The sequence below is a fragment of the Gracilinanus agilis genome, chromosome 2 (genome assembly GCF_016433145.1).
Source record: "Gracilinanus agilis isolate LMUSP501 chromosome 2, AgileGrace, whole genome shotgun sequence".
NCBI lineage: Eukaryota > Metazoa > Chordata > Mammalia > Didelphimorphia > Didelphidae > Gracilinanus > Gracilinanus agilis.
In genome coordinates, this window is record NC_058131.1 from 310,947,377 (window position 1) to 310,968,605 (window position 21,229).

At 43.4% G+C, this 21,229-nt stretch overlaps 1 protein-coding gene and 1 long non-coding RNA gene across 2 annotated transcripts; one reads left to right on the forward strand and one right to left on the reverse strand.

Moving 5' to 3' along the window:
• Nucleotides 1-7,294: 7,294 nt before the first annotated feature.
• CEBPA (CCAAT enhancer binding protein alpha) lies at nt 7,295-8,654 on the reverse strand. Its single transcript, XM_044661452.1, has one exon. It carries the CDS (start codon nt 8,619-8,621, stop codon nt 7,548-7,550), a length of 1,074 nt encoding a protein of 357 aa, XP_044517387.1. The 5' UTR covers nt 8,622-8,654; the 3' UTR covers nt 7,295-7,547.
• A 672-nt stretch (nt 8,655-9,326) lies between these two features.
• LOC123235338 lies at nt 9,327-16,570 on the forward strand. The gene is made up of 3 exons (XR_006505384.1): nt 9,327-9,544; nt 9,832-9,937; nt 16,531-16,570. It is a non-coding gene; the product is annotated as an uncharacterized LOC123235338 (long non-coding RNA).
• Nucleotides 16,571-21,229: the final 4,659 nt, after the last annotated feature.

The window sequence follows — 21,229 nt, forward strand, 5'->3', positions numbered from 1 at the left end:
TTTTTGAAGTGACAATTTCAAAACTGAATTGAAGCCCCAGTCAAAGGTAGGATCTGTGGTTGGGGGGACTCCATTGATTCCCCCAGGTAGCTTTTCTTACATTCAAGAAGAAAAGCCCAACACTCCAGTTCTAAGTAGTAAAGATTCTGAGGGAGAGAGACAGAAATTCCAGCATCCTAGTCAAGTCTTCTTCTTTTTCCCTTCTACCACTATTCCATATGGCTGGCTGCACATATGAAATATACTTCTGAGGTTATTTCTACATATACCCCAGTAATTTTCTATTTGCCAGTGAGAAACATGGCTTTTCTAAGGAGCCCTGAGCCTCCAGCTCCTCCTCAGACTAAGGGGAGGGGGCTTTGTGGGAGATGTAAATCCAGTTGGTTTGAAACTAGGGCTTGGAGTTGGCCCAAAGAGTGGAAATAAAGGGTGTTTTTTAGATGCTACACACCCAGGGAGGCCTGTTTCCAGTGGGTGTGGTCAGAAGCCTAGAAAAATAATAAATAAAAATAAAAGCAAAACAGAGCAAAGCAGTTCAGATGCCAAAGCTCGGCTGGCCGTGAGCTGGAGCTGTTTGGGTAATAGGTTCCACATTTGCCTAGATTATTCCTAAGTGACCAGGCTCCAGAGCGCCCACTCCTGCAGCTCCTATTAGATAGACAAAGGGCAAAGGCTGAACCTTCGCCTGTTCCATTTATACCCTCTGCACCTCCAGGGCAGCAGGTAGGATGCTATGAGACATCAGAGGTGGCTTTGCTAATATACACACAAAGCTCAATTTCAGACCTAGCTCTCCCAGATTTGGGTTCCTACAGTTCACAGACTGTTCTGATTATTAACGCCATTTTTTTTTTCCCAGAGAGTTACATCTGGCTTTTTAATTGCTCTGGGTTGGGGCTGGGATGCTTCGATAGTGAATTGGTATCTTTCCTATTTTTCTGCTGATTTACGTCAAACAGTCCATCCACAGAGAGAAAAATGGGTGAGAGCCAGAGAAAATCTGGGGGTAGGCGGGGAAAGGTGAAAGAGCTTTGGACTTTCACATTCTTGAGTGCCATAATATTATTTCAAAGGTGTAATTTTAAATTTAAATTTTTTTCTTTATCATGGGGAAAAAGTAGAGGCCTTCTTCAGGTCCACTGAAGAAGTTGGAACAGACCCCAGGAATTCAGACTCTGGGGGCCGAGGACTTGGTCAAGGACCAACACTCATGTTATTCCCTATCTTCCCTTCTCCTGTGCTCTGGGACTCCTGGGAAGAATCCAGCCTGCCCCAGAAGGAGACTAGCTTTTCAGTGTACTACCCAAAGTGTGACTGATACTAATATTCCTATGTATAGGAATGTGCTAGATGCAAGGGAGATGGTTAAACTGAGCATTTCTACCTCAGAAATCAGCAAATGCTATAAATCAGGGTTTGGTTTATTGTTTTGTTGATTCACTAGACTTAAAAAAAAGTATTACTAATACATATTAAACTGAAAACTGTGTCATTCATACAGTTTCTTGAGAGACATTCAACATTTACCAGGGCCATTTATCCCTGCTTGCATAAGAGGGGGATTTGTCTTCTTTTCCAAGGCCCACTGCCTGCCCCAGCCCCCTTCAAAGCCTGCCTGCTGGAGGTGGCTGGGCAGGTTGGTTCTTCATCTGGGAGTGGGAGGCAGGAGATCTAGAAGGGACTGACACTCCTCACCTAGTCATAGGTGGCTCATCAGCAGGTGTCCCGGCCAAAGCCCTGCTTTGCAGATTCTCAGGAGATGCTGGAGATAAGGACCCTGGATGACATCCATGAGGTTATGCTAAAACCATCAGGAAGGTTTTTGCGGGGAGAAATGGAGGTGCCGCCTTTGCTTCCTCTGAGATCTTGTATCCACCTGTATTTATGGACGAAGTCAACAAACTGCCTTTTCTCTGCTCCTGGGATTGGGAGAGGTGAATAGTAACCAAGGAGATAACACAGACAGTCCCTTCCTTCAGGGGACTTTCCCTTTAGCGGAAGAGCCAGATTCCATAGAAAAGATAGAATGAAAGGGTACCAGTCATACAGAGCTATATACGCCAGCAAGAAGGGGCCCCAGAAAAAAAGTTGGAGTTAGGTGGGATAAATCAGAAAGGCTTCCTTTAGGATTCGAGTTTGTGGCACAGCTAGGAAGAAATGAAAAGGGGAACAAAGAGAAGTGAGGAGAGTTGCCTTCTTCCTTCAGGCTCTCAGCTTGGATTTTCAGATAGAACAGTAGTACCAGGGATGTCCTGAAGACCCCTGACAAATGATTGACAGTAGAACCTATTCCCCATCTCTGTTTCCCAAAGGATGAATTGAGCAGGGAGAAATAGTCTTCTTGTCTACTCAGCTTTATCTCTCAGATGCAGGGACCAGTCAGAGGCCTTTGCTCAGGTGACAGAGAGCAGCCTGTGGGAGCCATCAGATAGCAGACTTCTTTCCAAGCAATTCCAGGAGAGTCCTCTTTTTGGAGAGTCCGCTGGCCTAGGCTAACCCATGCTGCTCTGCATTTCATGACAAAAATGGCAATGAGGTCCTGAAAGGAGGGAGATCCTCCCTCTTCTCAGTTCAAATGACATGAAAAGGATTGGCTTTTTCCAAAAGCTAGGGACTAGAAGTTGTTCTCTGCCAGTCCTAGCTCAGGGGATGGGTTATCTCAGTAATTCTCTACTACAGTGTCTCAAAACTGCAGCCTGAATTTCTTGGGAGTCCACATTCACATTGCTCTGCCTCAGTCCCTCACAGCTGGTGGGAATCTGCCTGTCCTGGGCCTTGAGAGTGCCAATGGAGAGAGTTCTCCTTGGGGGAGGGGGGACCACTGGACATAAAAAAGAGGAAACTGAAGTTAGACAGTTTGTTTAATGGGGAGAGAAGATAGTAGGGTAAGTGTGCTTCTATCTTCTCTCCTCACCCCCTTCCCCCAGTTGATCCAGTGGGAGGTTCTTTGGGGGCATCAGGGAAGCCCGTGGATATTCTCTCAAACAAGAAAAACTGGAATGATCGTTGAACTCTGTATCGGTTTTTATAATGCTCAACAAGCCAAGACCTGCAGAGGAAAATCGTCAGGCTGCCCTCCCTCCGTAGCTTCCAATGCTGCCGGCAACCTCCTCCTCTGCCCTCTCCTCCTCTCTTGTCTCTCCAACCTTTTGCTCCTGTCTCCACCCCCTCCCCTTTCTTGTCCTCCTTCCCTTTCTCCTTTCTGTTTCCCCCTCTGTCTTCCCTCTGCTCTCCTCACCTCTCCTGCGTTCTCCTTCTCTTCCCTCTCCTTCCCTCTCCTCTCTTCCCTTACCCTTTTTCTTTCTCTCTTAATTCTTTTTCCCTCTCTTCCTCCTCTTCCAAGGAAGCTATAGACTGAGAAGATAGAGGAGTAGATAGAGAAATGCTAGTAGGCAGAATTCTCCAGAGTAAAAGAATGGAAAATCAACTTTTGAAAGTATCTGATCAATGTAATCTTTAGGATCTAAAACTAAGTATGCTACCAGCTGGTAAATGCTTCAGCCCAGGCAGGCCTGAAGCTGGACAGCAGACACACTCTCCAGTGGAAAAAAAAAAGAAATGTCTTTTTCATTCCCTCTGGGGCCGTGGACCAGGGTTCAATTTTTCAATTGGGCAGAATATAGTTGGGACAGAAGGGAGCAGCAATGGTGAAATGAAACCTGACCAGCCAGCTGTGCTGTTTTCCCACAAATGTTTTAATTCCAGGTACAGTGGGTTCATCCTGAATTAGCTCCAAATAAAGACACGTCAAAACAGCAGCGAGCAAAGACAAGCCATAGAAACACTCATTCTGAAGTGGAAATGACTTTCAAGATTTCCTGTGTGTGTGGCCCAGGGTAGGCAGTATTTGCTCTGCTCTGGATGGGGGGGATGGGGGTAGGGTGGGGCAGACACATACAAGCTGGCTTTGTTGTCCCAGTTTCATTCTACTCTGAATTAGAGGGGACAAAAGCAAACCCAGATTAGTACTAACCAGAGCCTTCTCAGCTCTCTGCTAGAGTCAGTTTTGCTTGGCTCTCTGTTCCTTCAGGAATACCTTGACCCCTCTTCCCTTCGAAGACCAGTGAGACCTGGGCTCGTGTTCAGGTAGAATCAATCTGCTCAGACAGTAAGCCACTGACAGAAGACGACCCCTAGGTGTCCTAAAAGGCCTGATCCTAATTACCTAGAGGGCATGGGGTGTAGCCTGTAATAGGCTCCATCTAAGGGTGGAAGCTGGGTTGTGAGGCCACCAGCAGCCCACTTTATGGCTTCATTTGGGGCAGTCAACTCTTCCACAGACTTGGGATGTTTCTCATTCTCACCTTTGAAACTCCCTCTTCTTCCAGGGCCTGGGCCAGGTCTCCTACCCCCAGGCCAGGATTATCTTTCTTCTAGAGCAATCTTCTAGTTACATAGTGTCTAGCACATAGTAAGATTTATTAAGCACATGTTGACTTTTCTAGACTTGAACCTCTCCCCTCCCAGACATAGAGAATCTGGATATGAGGAAGAGAACAACAGTGGGGTCAGAATAGGACCTTGGAGCCCTAACTGAGGCTGAAGTAGGAGAAGCTAGCTTCCCTGGGACCTCACAGCTGATTAATTGTTCACCTCAATGATGCAGAGGTTGGACAGAGATTTTTATAATCTGAGGTATCCTTACTTTGAGCCTCTCTTCCCCCCACCCCATGCCCACAGGGATCTGGACTCCTTCCTCAGCTATCCCCATCTTATCAGGCTGCTTTGGAAGCCACTGATAGCTTCTGTCAGTGCTGAGCTGACCTCTGGAGTGATCCACAGCTCTTGATTCTCAGATTCAGTGAGTGGAGCCTTGGGGTGTATTTTGGGGCAGGAAAACAGCAAAATAGACAGCTTAGAGCTAGAGAGTAACAGGAGTAGAGTGGAAGCTTGGGTTGGGGAGGGAAAAGGAGGTGAAATGATCAGCTTGAATTCTGATCCTCACCTTGTTTCTCTGTCCCTCCATCTCTCAGGAAACAAACTGTCTTGGGGGCACCCTTACTTCCTGCTCTAGAGAAAGGAAACTCACTGACCCATGCAGTCTCCAGATCCTAATTTAAAACAAGAAGAGAACACCTCTAAGATCTCACTCTCTTATTCCTCCTGCTTGATTTCTAGGTGTCAGTGACATGCTTCTCTGATTGCCCTCTCCCCAGTAAGAAGAGTGGATCTATTCTGATCAGGCCTCATTGCCACTTCAGTAGATTTTCACCAAAATAGAGACCTGGAAGTTCTCCTGCAGAAGTACAATTGTTAGGAAACTGAATCAGAAGTGATGCCAAACAGTGGGGTCCCAGGAGCAACCCAGCTGCAACCACGGGAGTTCCAAGCAGGGAACAGAGCTGCAGGCGCCAAAAATGAAGAGCCGGAGTATGGATTCAGTCAGGGCAAAAATATGTAACTTTTATTAAGGGAATGGGACCTAATGCTTGACACCTCTCAACCATAGTTTTTCTCTGGCATTTAAAAAGACGGATATCACTTTTATAGAGATTTATATATATATATATATATAATATTTATATATATTTTGTACATAAAACACACAACAGGAACTTCCCCCTTATCACATCTGGAAAATAAAATATTATCCCAAGAAAACAACAATGAAGAAAAACAATTTGGCCCTTTCCTTCTCTTCTCCACTCTTCTATGCCTCAGTTTCCCCTGGGCACTTGGCTTGGCTGCTTGTCTAGAGGTCAGTGCCTTTGGAAAAAGTCTCCCACCAGTTCCTGACTGTCAGAAGGCCCATATCCACAGGTGGTGGTACAGGCTGAGATGGTGGGGCTCTGCTCACAGGCCTGGGCCCATCTCTTTGCCTTGATTGAGATTGTCTTGAGGGAGCCCAGGCCAACTCCAGGATTCCCTTCTCTGGCCCAAAACCTTGGATCCATCGGGGGACCTGCCTCTCTCACCTAATTCCTGAACCTCTCTGGGGAGCTGTTCCCTGGGGACCAAGGGAAAGGGGGAGGGGGTCACAGTGGGAAGAGGGAGGTAGAGGATATTCGGCTTCTCCCCCACCCCACCCTTCTAGGAGAGGAAAACAACAATAATAATAAAAGGAGAGGAAGGCGGAGACTCTGGAGAGTTCCCTTCCATGTTGAACAAAGAAAGTCTCTTGGCCTGAATCTGAGTAAAAAAAAAAATTACAAACAAGGTGATGCATGGGCTTGCAACATTATATACCCTTTGTACCACTTTATATCCCACTTTAGCCCGCACAACTCGGACCTAGCCGGGGATTGGGGCTTGCCATCCATTGAAAAAGCAACAGAGTTGGCCGCTTCTCATAACTAACTGCTTCATCTCATGGGAGGTTTATTCCTCGTGATTCGAATTATCGCGACTTCAGGACAGACTTCAGGACATATCGTATAGATATTGCTGCTCTGAGTTTGACTTTGCAGCCCCCCCTTCCCTCCTCAAGGAGACAGTTTCACTAGTCAGTCCCCTGACTCCTCCACCCCTTTTGCCCTTCACATACCAATTTCCTTAGAGGAGGGGGAGCTGCTGCTGACTTAGGACTTCAGACCCTCAGCCATTCCTCCTATAGGGAAAGCTGCCTGCCAATCACTGCCCAACCCCTCTTCAGGATTGAGTCTGAAGACACCCCCACCTCGGCCCAGAAACTCGGCTCCCAAAAGTCTAGGGGCAGCAACCACAGGCTTAAAGCCAAGTTACTGGGGTTTCTTTCTCTTAAGGTCTTTGTAATATCCACGTCAGAATATTCCCAAGTCCTTTCTCTGGTTCAGCATCCCAGCCAGTCGTTCCCCACACTCCCTTCTCTACCCCTTCATCCCTATCTCGATAACCTCCCTTCTCTGGGCTCCGAGGCAAGGCCCGTCACCTGTCCTCCGAAACCCCAGTCCCAGGACAGCTGGAGCTTCATTTTCCACGACCTTTCCCCAGGCTTCCGAATCTCTCCTAAGCAGGAGTTGGGCAGAGAGACAGGGCAGCGTTTTGGCTTGGGGTGCGGGGACATGGAGAACCCCTCCCCCAACAAATGGCAAAGGCACATGGTTTGCTCCTTCCATTCTGTAGACACTCGGAATCCCAGTTTCTATTTAGACGCGTCTCCGCTCCTAAGGCACAGGGTTATTACTTAATACTAGAGCTGCCTGGCTTCCGGGCTTCTCTCTCCCTTCCTCCTTCTCGATCCCCCCACCCTCACCCCCCTTCCTCCGTTTCTCCCCACCCTCCCACCCTCTGACTAGAAACTTGAAGACAACAACCTAAGGCCAAATCTCTAAGTCGAAGAGATTCTGGCCGGATCGAGGGGAGGAGGGCAGAGAATCAAAGCCAGCCAGGTTGTATGGCACCGGAATTTCCTCGTTCTGTCTTGGACAGTCTCGAAATCAATCTGGCCTGAAATTTAAAAAAAGAATAATAATAAAAAAAAAGAATACCCCACCAGCCACCAGATGTAATGTCCTTCAGTCCACCGTCTGGGTGGGTGCGGAGGGAGCGACTGAAGGACGTAATCCACGAAAGGCCTGAGGGCCACCGGGAGTCCGGGCTGGAGACGCTGGCAGGCGGGGAGCGCTTCTTCACGCGCAGTTGCCCATGGCTTTAACCAAGGAACTTTCTGGGAGCTGGCGGAAGATACCTCGCAGGGTGTCCAGCTCCCGAGTCAGTTGCTCCACCCGCTTGCGCAGCCGGTCATTGTCATTCGTGAGCTCCAGCACCTTCTGCTGGGTCTCCACGTTGCGCTGCTTGGCCTTGTCCCGGCTCTTGCGCACAGCGATGTTGTTGCGTTCCCGACGCACTCGGTACTCGCTGCTGCTTTTGTCCACAGACTTCTTCGATTTACCCCGGTGGTCCGAGGATATCATCTTGAGTCCCCCTCCCGGGGGTAGACTGTTCTGCTGGTGTGGGTGGTGCGGTGGTTGCGGTGGTTGGTGGTGAGGGCTGGGCACAGGCGTGGGCGGCGGCGTGGGGTGCCCTGGTTGCAGGTGCATGGTGGTCTGGCCGCAGTGGGCGATCTGGTACTGGAGGTGGGACGCCGGGTGGTGGTGGTGGTGGTGGTGGTGGTGGTGGGCTGGAGGAGGCGGCGGTGGTTGCTGCTGTTGCTGCTGCTGCTGCTGAGCCTGGTAGTAGAGGCCGGACAGCGCCAACTGCTTAGTCTCGTCCTCTTCCCGGGGCTCCTGCTTGATCACCAGCGGTCGCAAGGCCGGGGCCCCAATGCGCTCGTACAAGGGGTCCAGTTTGCCGTCCAGGTAGCCGGCGGCCATGCAGCCATAGACGTGGGGGTGGCTCCCAGGCCCGTGGGCTCCGTGCATGGCGTGGCCCGCGGGATGCGGCTGCGGATAGTCGAACTCACCTCCCGCCAGGGCAGCTTTGGCTTTCTCCTGCTGCTTGCTGTGTTGAAACAAGTCGGCCAGAAACTCGTCGTTGAAGGCGGCGGGATCGATGTAGGCGCTGATGTCGATAGAGTTTTCGTTCTCACAGATGTCGCCCAGATGTTCCGAGGCTGCTGCGGCTGCAGGTGTTGCGGGAGGCTGAGGAGGGACCGAGTCCCGGGGGTAGCCAAAGGCGGCGCTGCTAGGCTGGTGGTGGGGACTCTGGAGGTGGCTGCTCATCGGGGGCCGGGACTCGACCTCGTAGAAGTTGGTTTGCTCCATGGGGGAGCTAAAATCTGCCCGGCATGGTGACCAGCTCCGGGAATCCAGACTGCACCGGCACCCGGACTTCGGGGGAACGCCCAGCGGCAGCCGACAACCACCACAATCAACCCGGGCCGGGACTAAGAGAGGGGAATTGGCTTCCTTGGAGGAAGCAAAAAGATCCCAACTCCTCCTTCCTTTTCAAAAACTCCAGAGAGATGAGAGGGACTACTTGTCCTACCCTTTCTCCAGCGCCCCTCGAGCCCAGGACTCTACCCTCCCGCTCCCTTCCCTCCGCGGGTCCTAGAGGTTCCCAGCCCGCGCGCCCTCGCTAGTCCTCCCTTAATAGCTAATGGTTCGACTACCTCCCGGCTGCTATTATATAGTCTCAAAATCCCGGGCTGGGCATCGCCCTCTAGTGTCCAAAACGCCTGCTGGGATACTCTGACCACCGGCGGCAGGTTTAGATTCCCTGGGTCTTAGCGCCAGGCCTTCTCGTAGAACGTTACCCCCGCCCCAGTCCCCAATCCGCCGCTCTCCAGACACCCTTTTCCACTCTTAAGCTCTTTGCAAGGGGGAAGTGTGGCTCGGAGCCCAGCCCCTCGGCTGAGAGGTGCAGCTGCAGAACGCCCACTTTCCCTGAGTGCTGTTTCTTTTAACAAACCACCACTATTGTAAACAGACACATGCAAGCCCGTTCTATAGACAGCGGGGACTGTAGGGAGCAAAGAATTTCCATTGTGCCAAAAAGTAATGCACTACTCTCAGTCTCCCTTCGGGAAGCAAAATGTGTCTCCCCTCCCTTTCCCTAAACTTCAAAGATTTTTTTTTTTTTTTTTAAGATCTGCTAAACCCTGATTACTGGGTTGGAACCTGTTGGAAAGGTTAAATGCTGGGGCGCACTGATAAGGAGTGCAGCGAAATCTGTCTGTCAGTCCAAGGTACTGTAGGGGCTGAGTATTTCTCCCGCTGGGAGTGCCGGGGGGCTAAGAGGGCAGAGGGAGGCCTGGCGCTCGTAATGTGCATTTAATGTGATTTAAGATTCCCTTTCCAAACAAGAAAGCAGTACCTGCGATGAAATCCGTGGATTCTAATAAATTGATGGGGGCGGAATGGAGAGGGGGCATCTGGAGAGCCAACTTTCCGGACACAGAAGCTGACGATCGGCACTTCTGAAAGGTCTAAAGGTAGTAGTGATTCTTGTTTGTCTTTTATCTCTGATTGCCAGGTGAAACATGAAGCATATCCCATTTACAGCCCAAGCCACCACAATATGTGGGCTCACAGGGACACTGGCCTGATGGGAACGGGACATTCCGGCGCTAGGACCCAGGGTGAGGAGGAGGAGAGGGAGGGAAGGGAAAAGGAGGAAAGAGGGGAGTAGCCTGAGAGGAGTTCGGCCCTAAAAGGGACCGGGAGGCGGGGGTGGGGGCGGGGGTGAGGTGGGGGAAGGGGGCATCGCTTGGGGGACCTGACCCACAGATTAGCGGTGACATTTAAAAAAAAAAGTCGCTCTATCGTGCCCCTAAAGGTAATCGTAATCGTTCTGGGGAACTTTGGCTTTAGCTGAACGCAATACCGCCAACTTTTGCCCGGCATTTCTCCTGCGGAGCACTGGGGCCTCTTGCTCTTTCAAAGGGTGGTTGCTGCGTCTGGGACACCTAAAAAGCTAATTCAAAAATGACAATAGGTTGCAGAGGACCGACCCTTCTGTGGCCGAAAGCAAGAAAACTATGCCTCTTGCATCAAAACAAAAGAGGAATTTTTGGAGAACCAGAGTCCCCTTGGGGTCGGTTCTTCCTCCCTTCCCTTCCCTTCTTTCCTTCTCCCTCCTTGCCTCTTTCCTTCTCTCTTTCCTTCTTTTCTTTCCTCCACCCTTTTCTCCTGCCCTTCCTCCCTCCCTTCCTTCCCTTCCTATTATCTCTTTCTCTGTCTCTCCTTTTTCTTCTTTAAAGTTCTTTTCCCATGATTAGCTTGACTGCAGTCAGTTCCTTTCAGGACTGCTGGCTGTCAAAGGGGGAAAGGATAAGGCTTTGATATATTTCACTAATTTTTCAGTGACTGTCACCACTGTGAACGACCTTGGGGTGCAGCTACTGGCTTTTGATCAGCTCTTTACTTTTCCTTGGTTCATTGCTTCCTGTCCCCAGTCTCCCCTCCCCCTAGGGTTTGGGGTGAGGGATCCTGCCTGTTCCCTTGAGGTTGACCCTGAAAAAGAAGTTATGTGTGGGCTGGGCTTGGGGAAGGTTAGGGGCCTGAAAACTTGCCTTTTACTAAGGAAAACTGTATACCCTCACCACAGTGGATGAAATATATTTACAAATATATGATATACATACATACATATATTATACATGTAAAACACAATACACATACAATGGAGGCTGGAGTCAGGATTTGGTTTCCTTTAGATTTAAATCCATGTTAGAAATATAAAAGAGGCAACTTATTGATCATATTAATTCCATATTTATGAAATGCAGCCACTGTAACAGAGATGTCCATTATGTCTGGAACAACTCTGGACAACTTATCTATTACCCTTAGTGTTCTCCTTCTCCTTCCTGACCCATCTCCTCACCTGCCTCTGGGCCCAAGCAATTAATTTGCAAGTAACCTTGAAGTGTGTAGGGTCAGGGGCTGTGGAGAGCCAAATTGCATCATAACCTTTGCTTCCTGGGCTGATCTCTATATTGCTTTCTTGCCTTTCAGCTGAACACTTGGGCTTGTTTGTCCAAGTAAGATTTGGGAAGCTATAAGGATTAACAATTATTTCCAAACTAAGGTGGCTTGTTTTTCCTAAATTCTCACAGTAATTACTCCCAGCTCAGGGTCCCAGTCCAGATAACAAGGGGAAGGCTTGGAGGGGGGGGGGGGGTGCATGTGGAGCTCTATCTCATCCCTAATATTTATATCCTTTCAGGAACAAATGATTCTCTTCTCTGTTTTGGAACACCTTCCAGGGTAGAAATAGATAATAGCTGTTCTAATCTAAGCTGGTGCATCTTTAAGACTGAATGGTCAATTATGATCTTAGAAGTTTCTCTGGAGACTAAATAGGTTTTAAAGAATAATTTGGAAAACCTTAGATACCAGCTACAAAATTTCCTCAAAGAGAAGAAGCAAGCTAGTTCAGGGAATGAAAGTTATGCTTTAATCACATTTCAATTCAATATATTTCCCAGTGATTAATATCCCAAGTGTTTCATTTCCCCTCCAAGCCCATAAGCAAAGCATACTTTTAACCTAATGCACTAGCGTGAAGAGAGTAAGAAATGAGATAAATAAAAGAAAGCAATTAGATCCTGTATATCTGAAGGGTTAAAAGTCTGGATTAGATATAGATCCATTTAAATTTCATGAGGTTATAAGAACATTTAAGGGAAATGTATGTAGCATCTAAGCAGAAACCTTTTTTTTTTTGCATAGTTAATATATTAGCATTAAAGTAGTATAAGAATTAAAACACACACACACACACACACACACACACACACAAATACACACTAATCATACTTCTTGTTTCCGACCAGTTTGAGGAGATGGTAAGGAAGGTGTTTAACCTTCTAGACTAGCAAACTGTCCTGGCTTTAGCATTCACTACTCTGCAAATGACAGCAGAAAGACTTCAGCAGACAGAGCTCTGGCTGCAAGAGTGGGGATTTTCTTTCTGATCAGTTGAATGATGATCATTTTCTGTGCTGGCTCTTCTTCTCTCTGTTCTTTCTATAAGTTGATATATTGCCAGAATTAGCTAGCAGTTGAAGTCTTCCATAAAGTAAGAACAAATTGTGGAGCTTAAAGCTGGAAGGAACCCGAGGAACTCATCTGCTCCAGCTAGGAATTATGTACACTCTTGGTATAAGACTCCTGAAGCCAAAAGAGGTTAAATGATTTGCCTAATGTCATTTATCAAGTTAGTAGGAGGGGATATCTAGGTGGCTCAGTGGATTGAGAGCCAGACCTAGAGATGGGGAGGTCCTTGGTTCAAATCTGACCTCAGATACTTCCTAGCTGTATGACCCTGGGCAAGTCACTTAACCCCCATTGCCTAGCCCTTGCTACTCTTCTGCCTTGGAACCAATACACAGTATTGATTCTAAAATGGAAGGTAAGGGTTTAACAAAAATTAGTAGGAGGTAGGAAAAGGAAAAAAGAGGAAAAGAATGAAAAGGAGTTAAGGGTTCTCTTAAAATAGCCAAAATTCAGCCAAATATGAAATATCTGCTTCCTTCCCCTTCTACCTTTTAAGTAAGGAAAGGAATGGCAAAAATAATCCAATCTTTGGGACAACTAAGTGGCTCTGTGGATAAAGACCTAGATACAGGAGGACCTTGGTTCAAATCTGGACTCAAACACTTCCTAGTCCTGTGATCCTGGGCAAGTCATTTAACTCCAGTTGCCTACCCCTTATCACTCTTCTGCCTTGGAACTGATACTTAATATTGACTCCAAAGCAGAAGATGAGGGTTTAAAAAAAATCCAATCTCCACAATCCCCATTAATAAGCGAATTTAACAACTGAGATACCCTAGGGACCTTCTTTCCTGAAAAGACTTTCTGCTTCCTGCCACTTTCTCATCCCCATAAAAAAAATCCCAAATAACAATGAAGGCCAAAGTGTTGGTATATGGGTGTGTTTGTATATACACACACACACACACACACATACATATGTATACACACATATATAAATACATACATACACACACAATTCCTAATGTATTATGAAAGAGAACTAGATTTCTATAAGACACTTACTGAGCTTATACTAATACATGACAGCACTCTGACTTTATCTTTAAAATACACGAGGACTAAATACTTATGTACTTGGCTTAAAGCATAGGAGTTCCATACAGGGGCCTCTGCCTATTAAGACATGGATGACTAAATAGCAACAGAGTAGTAATTCACTTAGCATTTATTAATCACCTTCTATGTGCCTGTAATGCATAGCACTCAATCACTGAGAACGATATGAAGATGAATGAAAACCAATCCCTGTCCTCAAGAAGCTTAAAGCTTTGTAAAGGATGATAAAGCCCTTAAGGAGAAAAGTCTGACAAAAATTAGAATCTGATGAGTGCCCAAGAGAAGTAAGGAGTGCAATGAGATCAGATGAAGGAGAGATCATTTCCAGATGGGGAGAGGAGGAAAGATTTCAAGAAGGAAATGTTATTTGAAGATAACTGGGCCTTGTGGGATTGATGAGGAGATGGGGAGAGGAAAAGTATTCCAGCCGTAGGAGCCAGCCTGAACAAAGATGGGAAAACTCAAGACGGATCCAGTCCTCGAAAGCACATGCAGGAAAATGATGAACAAAACCAAACTATGACTGCTAAAGTCCTTCAGTCATCTTGCAAGAGAGGAGAGGTTTGAGGAAAGTTTTGAAAGAGGGATGGTAAGTAAGGCCTATGAAAGACTTTTCTGAGGTCTTTTTGTCTTCCCTAGAACCTAGAACAGTGCCTGGCCTACAGTAGGTCCTTTAACAAATGCTGGTTAAATGATTGATCTCCATCTGAACAAGGCAAAAAGATAGGTGTGATCTGAGAATGTTATAGGGGAAACGAGCCTTGGGAAGTTAACACATGGCTAAGGTCACAAGGATGTTCTGACCTGCCTGGAACAGAGAACATTTTAGCTTGTATGAAAACTAGGAAAGAGTCTCTAACACCAGAGGTTTCCAAACTGATTTCTCTTCCTGATCGCTGTAAAAATGCTTCTTCCTATTCTATAATTGGTACCAGCTTGCCATGCTCTCAGCAAAGAGTTAGGGAGCACGTTTCAGTTCTTTAGGTCTTCTGATCTTGCTTCAGTGTGTATGTAGAGTCACTGAAGATCTCCACTTGAAGGAGGAAGGGCCCAAATTACATCACCAGCTCCCTGCTCTGGGGCAATGCAGCTGTCAACTCTTGAGGGAGCTAGTCTTCCACTCGGGAGTGTGGTCCTCCTTTAGGCAGCCTGCAAAAAGAGAACTGAGCTCCCCTAGAATGTGAACCTGCTGAAGACAACACTGCTGCTCTCTCATGTAAAAAAAGAAAACCCCAAATGGAAAAGTAAATCGATCTCATTATCATCAGTGAATTCACTGGCTCTGAAGCAGGTCAGTCTGATAGCTTAGAACTGGCAGCATGACCACTTTCACTGACCAGGCAGGAGAGGACAGACTTCATCACAGTCTTTCCCTAAAAGTAAGGGAGAGTCAAGATAGGGAGAAAACATTTCGTCATCAGTCAGTGGTATGATAAACCTAAGGGAGGGCCTCACTGACATGGAGTTCTCTATGAAGGCACAATACTCAACATAGTTGGTTCTGGGAATGAAAGCTAATCTATATCCTAAATGATGAAAATGGAGCCAACCTTTCAGTTTAAGTTTCCCACTTTATCTAATAAACTAAAACATAAATAGGAGATTTATGATTTCTTATTAGGTCAAGTTAAGGTTGACAAGCTGGCTTTACGTGTTTGAATACTTCTGCCAGATACGGTTACCTATATTAGAATTATATATATAATTATTCTGTATAGTATATATTCTCTCTCTCTCTTTCTGTCTATATATATGCATGCATGCATGCATGTATGTATGTATGTATGCATAATTCTGGCAAAGCCTATAGTCAGGAAGACTTGGGAACAAATCTGTCTTCAGATAACTCCTAGCTGTGTGGCCCTGAGCAAGTCACTTAACCTGGATTGCCTAGCCTTGAAATTCTTCTGTCTTAGAGTTGATACTAAGACAGAAGATAAGGGTTAGAGGTGGGGAAAAAAAAATGTATAGCATCTAATTTTAATTGAAAATATGCCACATATATTGTTTATCCCACTGTAGGTTACCAGAAAGTTTACATCTGTGGTCAGTTACTACTTATAACATGATTTTTTCCCCCCTTGGTTTTTCCCTCTATGAGTTATCTTCCTCCATTAGATGGTTCAATAAACTTTTTACTCTATGCCAGGCACTGTGCTAAGTATTAGGTCCTAAGTACTAAAGTAATGAGACTATTTTGCTGCCTACATTTGTACTGTCAGCATTTAGCACAGTGACTGGCACATAGTATGGAGTTTAATAAATACTCTCTCTCTCTCTGCCTCAATCTTTTTGTCTCTCTGTTTCTATCTCTGTCTCTGTCTCTGACTCAATCTTTCTCTCTGCCTCTCTCTTGTCTCTTTCTCTGTCTCTCTCATACGATGAGCTTTAGGTCAAGACATCTCCATTTTTTTTATAATCAAGAGATTATTTTCCCCTTTATGACTATAATTCAGTAGTTCTGTGAGGAAGAGTTAACCCAGGCATAGGTGGAGGGGGCCATGAAATCATCCTTACAACCCATAAAGGGAATTGCCTAGATCTTACTATCTCTCATCACTATTTGTCTCTCTGTTCTTCTATATTCATTTTTACCTTCCTACAAGCACATCTCCTCTGGCCTTTTCTTTTTTTAATGTTCTTCCACACCCCCTCAATCACTTGTCCTCTTTTATGACTGAAAAATAACTGAACAACATTTATCCTGAATATAACTTATTTGCACATTTGGTTTTGACTCCCTCTTTAGATCCTGGGCTCTTTGAACACAAAGACTGTCTTTTGCCACTTTTTGACTTTTGACTCTAGCTTTTATTTAGCACAGTGTCTGACACATAGTAGGAGCCTAATAAATCTTTATTGATTGACTGATTTATAATGTTGATAACTCTTTCTTTTTAAAAATTTAAAGACTTAATTTTCCCCAATTACATGTAAAAGCAATTGTTAATTCATTTTAAAATATTTTGAGTTCCATATTTTCTCCCTTTCTTCCCCTTTCCCTGAGATGGCAAGTAATTTGAGGTTTTGTGCAGTCATGCAAAATATATTTCTATATCATGGCAATGTTATATTGTGAAAGAAAACACAGATCAACCTCTTCCCTCAAAAGGAAGAAAGAAAGGAAGAAAGGAAGGAAGGAAGAAAGGAAGGAAGAAAGAAAGAAAGAAAGAAAGAAAGAAAGAAAGAAAGAAAGAAAGAAAGAAGAAAAAAATACCACCAACAACCCCAAAATAAGCAAACAAGAAAAATAAAGGAAGTTTTTTAAAAGCATGCTTTGATCTGCATTCAAATTCCGTAAGTTCTTCTCTGGAGGTGGAAAGCATTTTTCATTATAAGTCTTTCAGGATTGTTTTAGATCATTATATTCTGAGAATAGCTAAGGCATTTACAACTGATCATTGTACAATATTGCTTTTACCATATACAATGTTCTCATGATTCTGTTCATTTCATTAAAAAAATTTAAATTAAAGAAATTTTTTTAACCCTTACCTTCTGCCTAAGAATCAATAGTGTGTATTGTTTTCAAGGCAGAAGAGCAGTAAGGGCTAGGCAATGGAGGTTAAGTGACTTGCCCAGGGTCACACAGCTAAGATGTGTCTGAGGCTAGATTTGAACCCAGGTCTGAAAACTGAGAAATCCACTGAACCATGTAGCTGCTCCCTACTCATTTCACTTTGCGCCAATGCTTTTCTGAGAGCATCTTGCTCATCTCAGTTTTATACTACAACTTGTTTAGCCATTCCCCAACTGATGGACATTCTTTCAATTTCCAATTCTTTATCACCACAAAGAGCTGCTATAAATGTTTTTGTACATAAAGGCTCCCTTCCTTTCTGTTTGTTTGTTTGTTTGTTTTTTACTTTCTGGAATTTAGACCTAGTAATGGTCTTTTTGGGTCAAAGGGTATATACTATTTTATAGCCCTTTGGGTATAGTTCCAGATTATTCTCCAGTATAGTTGAATCAGTTAACAACTCTACCAACCACGCATTAAGGTCTCAATATTCACACAGCCCCTCCAACATTTGTCATTTTCTTTTTCTGTCATATTAACCAACGTGATAGATGTGGAGTGGTATTTCAGAGTTTTTTTCCTCTAGTCAATAGTATTTTAAAGTGGTTTTTTTTTAAATATGACTATAGGTAGCTTTGATTACTTCATTTGAAAACTGCCTATTCATATCCTTCATCTATTTATCAATTGGAAAATGACATATTCTTAGTCATTTGACTCAGTTCTCTATATATTTGGGAACTGAGATCTTTATCAAAGAAACTTTCTATAAAATTATTTTTTAACAATTATGATTACTGTGTATTTCACTCCATCCTACTTTTCCCCCTCTTTATCCTACTCACTATCTCCTTTTACCCTATCCATCCTCAAAAATATTTTGCTTATAACACTGTCTACCCCAATCTGCCCTCCCTTCTATCAGCCCTGTCCACAAGTATCCCTTTCCCTTCCTACTTTTCTTTAGAGTAAGAGAGATTTCTATACCAAACTGAGCCTATATGTCATTCCCCTTTTAAGCCAATTCCAATGAGAGTAAAGTTCAAGTGTGGCCCCCATCTTCCCCTCCATTATATGTGAGATGATTCACCTCTAATTCTACCTCTACCTTTCTCCTTCTCCCATTGCATCCCTTTTTCTCACTCTTAATTTTATATCCTTAGAAATCATCTCATCATATTCAACTCATATCTCTGCATATGTATTCTCCTTTTAACTGCTCTAATAATGATAAAATTTTTAGGAGTGACAAGCATCATCTTCTCATGTAGGAATGTAAACAGTTTAACTTCACTACATCTATCTCTCTTTCCTGTTAATTTTTCTTAAGATTTGTATTTGAAAGTCAAATTTTTTATTTAGGTTTGGTCTTTTCATTAGGAATGCTTGAAAGTCCTCTATTGCATTGAATATATATTTTTTCTCCTGAAGGATTATACTCAATTTTGCTGGGTAGGTGATTTTCATTTGTAATCCTAGCTCTCCAGAATATGATATTCCAAGCCCTCTGATCCTTTAATGGAGAAGCTGCTAACTCTTATATTAACCTCACCATGGCTCCTGAATATTTGAATTACTTCTTTTTGACTGCTTGTAAGTTCATCCTTCGTTTTAAAAAATTTTATTTAAATTTTAAATTTTAAACTTTTTTCCATGGTTACATGATTCTTGTTGTCTCCCTCCCTGCTCCCAGAGTTAACAAGCAATTTCACTGGGTTATACATATATTATCACTCAAATCCTATTTCCATATTATTCATTTTATAATAGAGTAATCTTTTAAAACCAAAACCCCAAACAATATACCCATATAAACAAGATTAATCATATATTTTCTTCTGGATTTCTACTCCCACAGTTCTTTCTCCAGATGTGGATAGCATTCTTTTTCAAAAGTCCCTCAGTGTTGTCCTGGATCATTGCATTGTGTTTAGTAGCAAAGTCAATCACATTTGATCATCCCACAATGTTTCAGTTATTGTGTATAATGTTCTCCTGGTTGTGCTTATTTCACACCAAAGTTCATGTAGGTCTTTCAAGTTCTTATAGAAATCAAGCAGTTCATCATTCCTTATAGCACAGTAGTATTCCATCACCATCATATATCACAATTTGTTCAGCCATTCTCCAATTGAGGGACAACCCCTAGTTTTCCAATTTTTTGCCACCACAAAAAAGCACAGCTATAAATATTTTTGTACAAACAGAACTTTTCCCATTTTTAAAAAAATCTCTTTGGGATACAAACCGAGTAGTGGTATTGCTGGATCAAAGGACATGCATTCTTTTAAAGGACTTTGGACATAATTCCAAATTGCCTTCCAGAATGGCTAGATCAATTCACAACTCTACCAATAATGCATTAGTGTCCCAATTTTGCCATATTTCCTCCAACATTTATTATTTTCCCTTACTGTCATATTAACCACTCTTCTAGGTATTAGGTGGTACCTCAGAGTTGTTTTGATTTGCATTTCTCTAATCATGAGGGATTTAGAACATTTTTTTTCATATGATTATTGATAGTTTTGATTTCTTCATCTGAAAACTGCCTATTCATCTCCCTTGACCATTTATCAATTGGGGAATGCTTTGATTTCTTATAAATTTGAATTAGTTCTTTGTATATTTGAGAAATTAAACCTTTGTCAGAGAATTTTGTTATAAAATTTTTCCCCATTTGTTGTTTCCCTTCTAATTTGGGTGGCATTGGTTTTGTTTTTACAAAGTCTTTTTAATTTAATATAATCAAAATTATTCATTTTTACATCTTGTAATGTTCTCTATTCCTTGTTTGGTCTTAAATTCTTTCCTTCTCCATAGATCTGACAGCTACACTATTCCATGTTCACCTAATTTACTTATAATATCACTCTTTATGTTTCAATCATATATCCATTTTGAACTTATCTTGATATAGGGTGTGAGATAGTGACCTAAAACTAATCTTTGCCATAGTCTTTTACAATTTTCCCAGCAGTTTTTGTCAAATAGTGGGTTCTTATCCCAAAAGCTGGGATCCTTGGGTTTATCGAACCCAAGATTGTGGAGGTTATTTACTCCTTTTCTATGCCATTGATCCACCCTTCTATCTCTTAGCCACTGCCAGATTGTTTTTATGATCACTACTTTATAGTACACATTAAGATCTGATTCCACTAGGCCACCATCCTTCACATTTTTTTTCATTAGTTCTCTCGTTATTCTTGATCTTTTGTTCTTCCAGATGAACTTTGTTATTATTTTTCCAATTCTCTAAAATAGTTTTTTTTTGGCAGTTTAATTGGTATGGTACTGAATAAGTAAATTAATTTGGGTTAGGTTGTCATTTTTATTATGTTAGCTTGTCCTACCCATGAGCCATTAATGTTTTTCCAATTGTTTAGATCTAGTTTTATTTGTGTGGAAAGTGTTTTGTAATTATGTTCATATAATTCCTGTGTTTGTCTGGGTAGATAGATTCCCAAATATTTTATATTGTCTAGAGTGATTTTAAATGAAGTTTCTCTTTCTAACCCTTGCTGCTGATTTTTGTTGGAAATATATAGAAATGCTGACAATTTATGTGCATTTATTTTGTATTCTGCAACTTTATTAAAATTATTGATTATTTCTACCAGCTTCTTAGTTGATTCTCTAGGATTTCTTAAGTAGACCATCATATCATCTGCAAAGAGTGATAGCTTAGTTGCCTCATTGCCTATTTTAATACCTTCAATTTCTTTTTCTTCTCTAATAGCTACTGCTAATATTTCTAGTACAATATTAAATAATAGAGGAGATAATGGGCATCCTTGTTTCACTCCTGATCTTATTGGGAAGACTTCTAATTTATCCCCATTGCAAATGATACTTGCTGATGGTTTCAAATAAATACTGCTTATTATTTTAAGGAAAGGCCCTTTTATTCCTATGCTTTAATGTTTTCAATAGGAATGGGTATTGTATTTTTTCAAAGGCTTTTTCTGCATCTGTTGAGTTATCTATCCTCCATTTTTGAAAAGAATTGATGACATCATGGGATGATTTGCTCATAAATTGCATTTAGTTGAGACAGGATTGCACAAAGTCATCAGACTCTCTTTCTCCTAAAGAGTCAGGTGATAGCCCTGGATACAGTGGATGACCTTGGCATCTTCGATATCTGAACAAGCTCTAAGTGGTCCACAATGCCTGCTTAACTTGCCTTCATGGTGAATTGTTTTAATCCATCATTTCCACCAGGGGAATTCTTCACATGCTTGGGGTAAACATCCCCCAAAGCCACTAATGAATATAAGGCCTGTCAGTT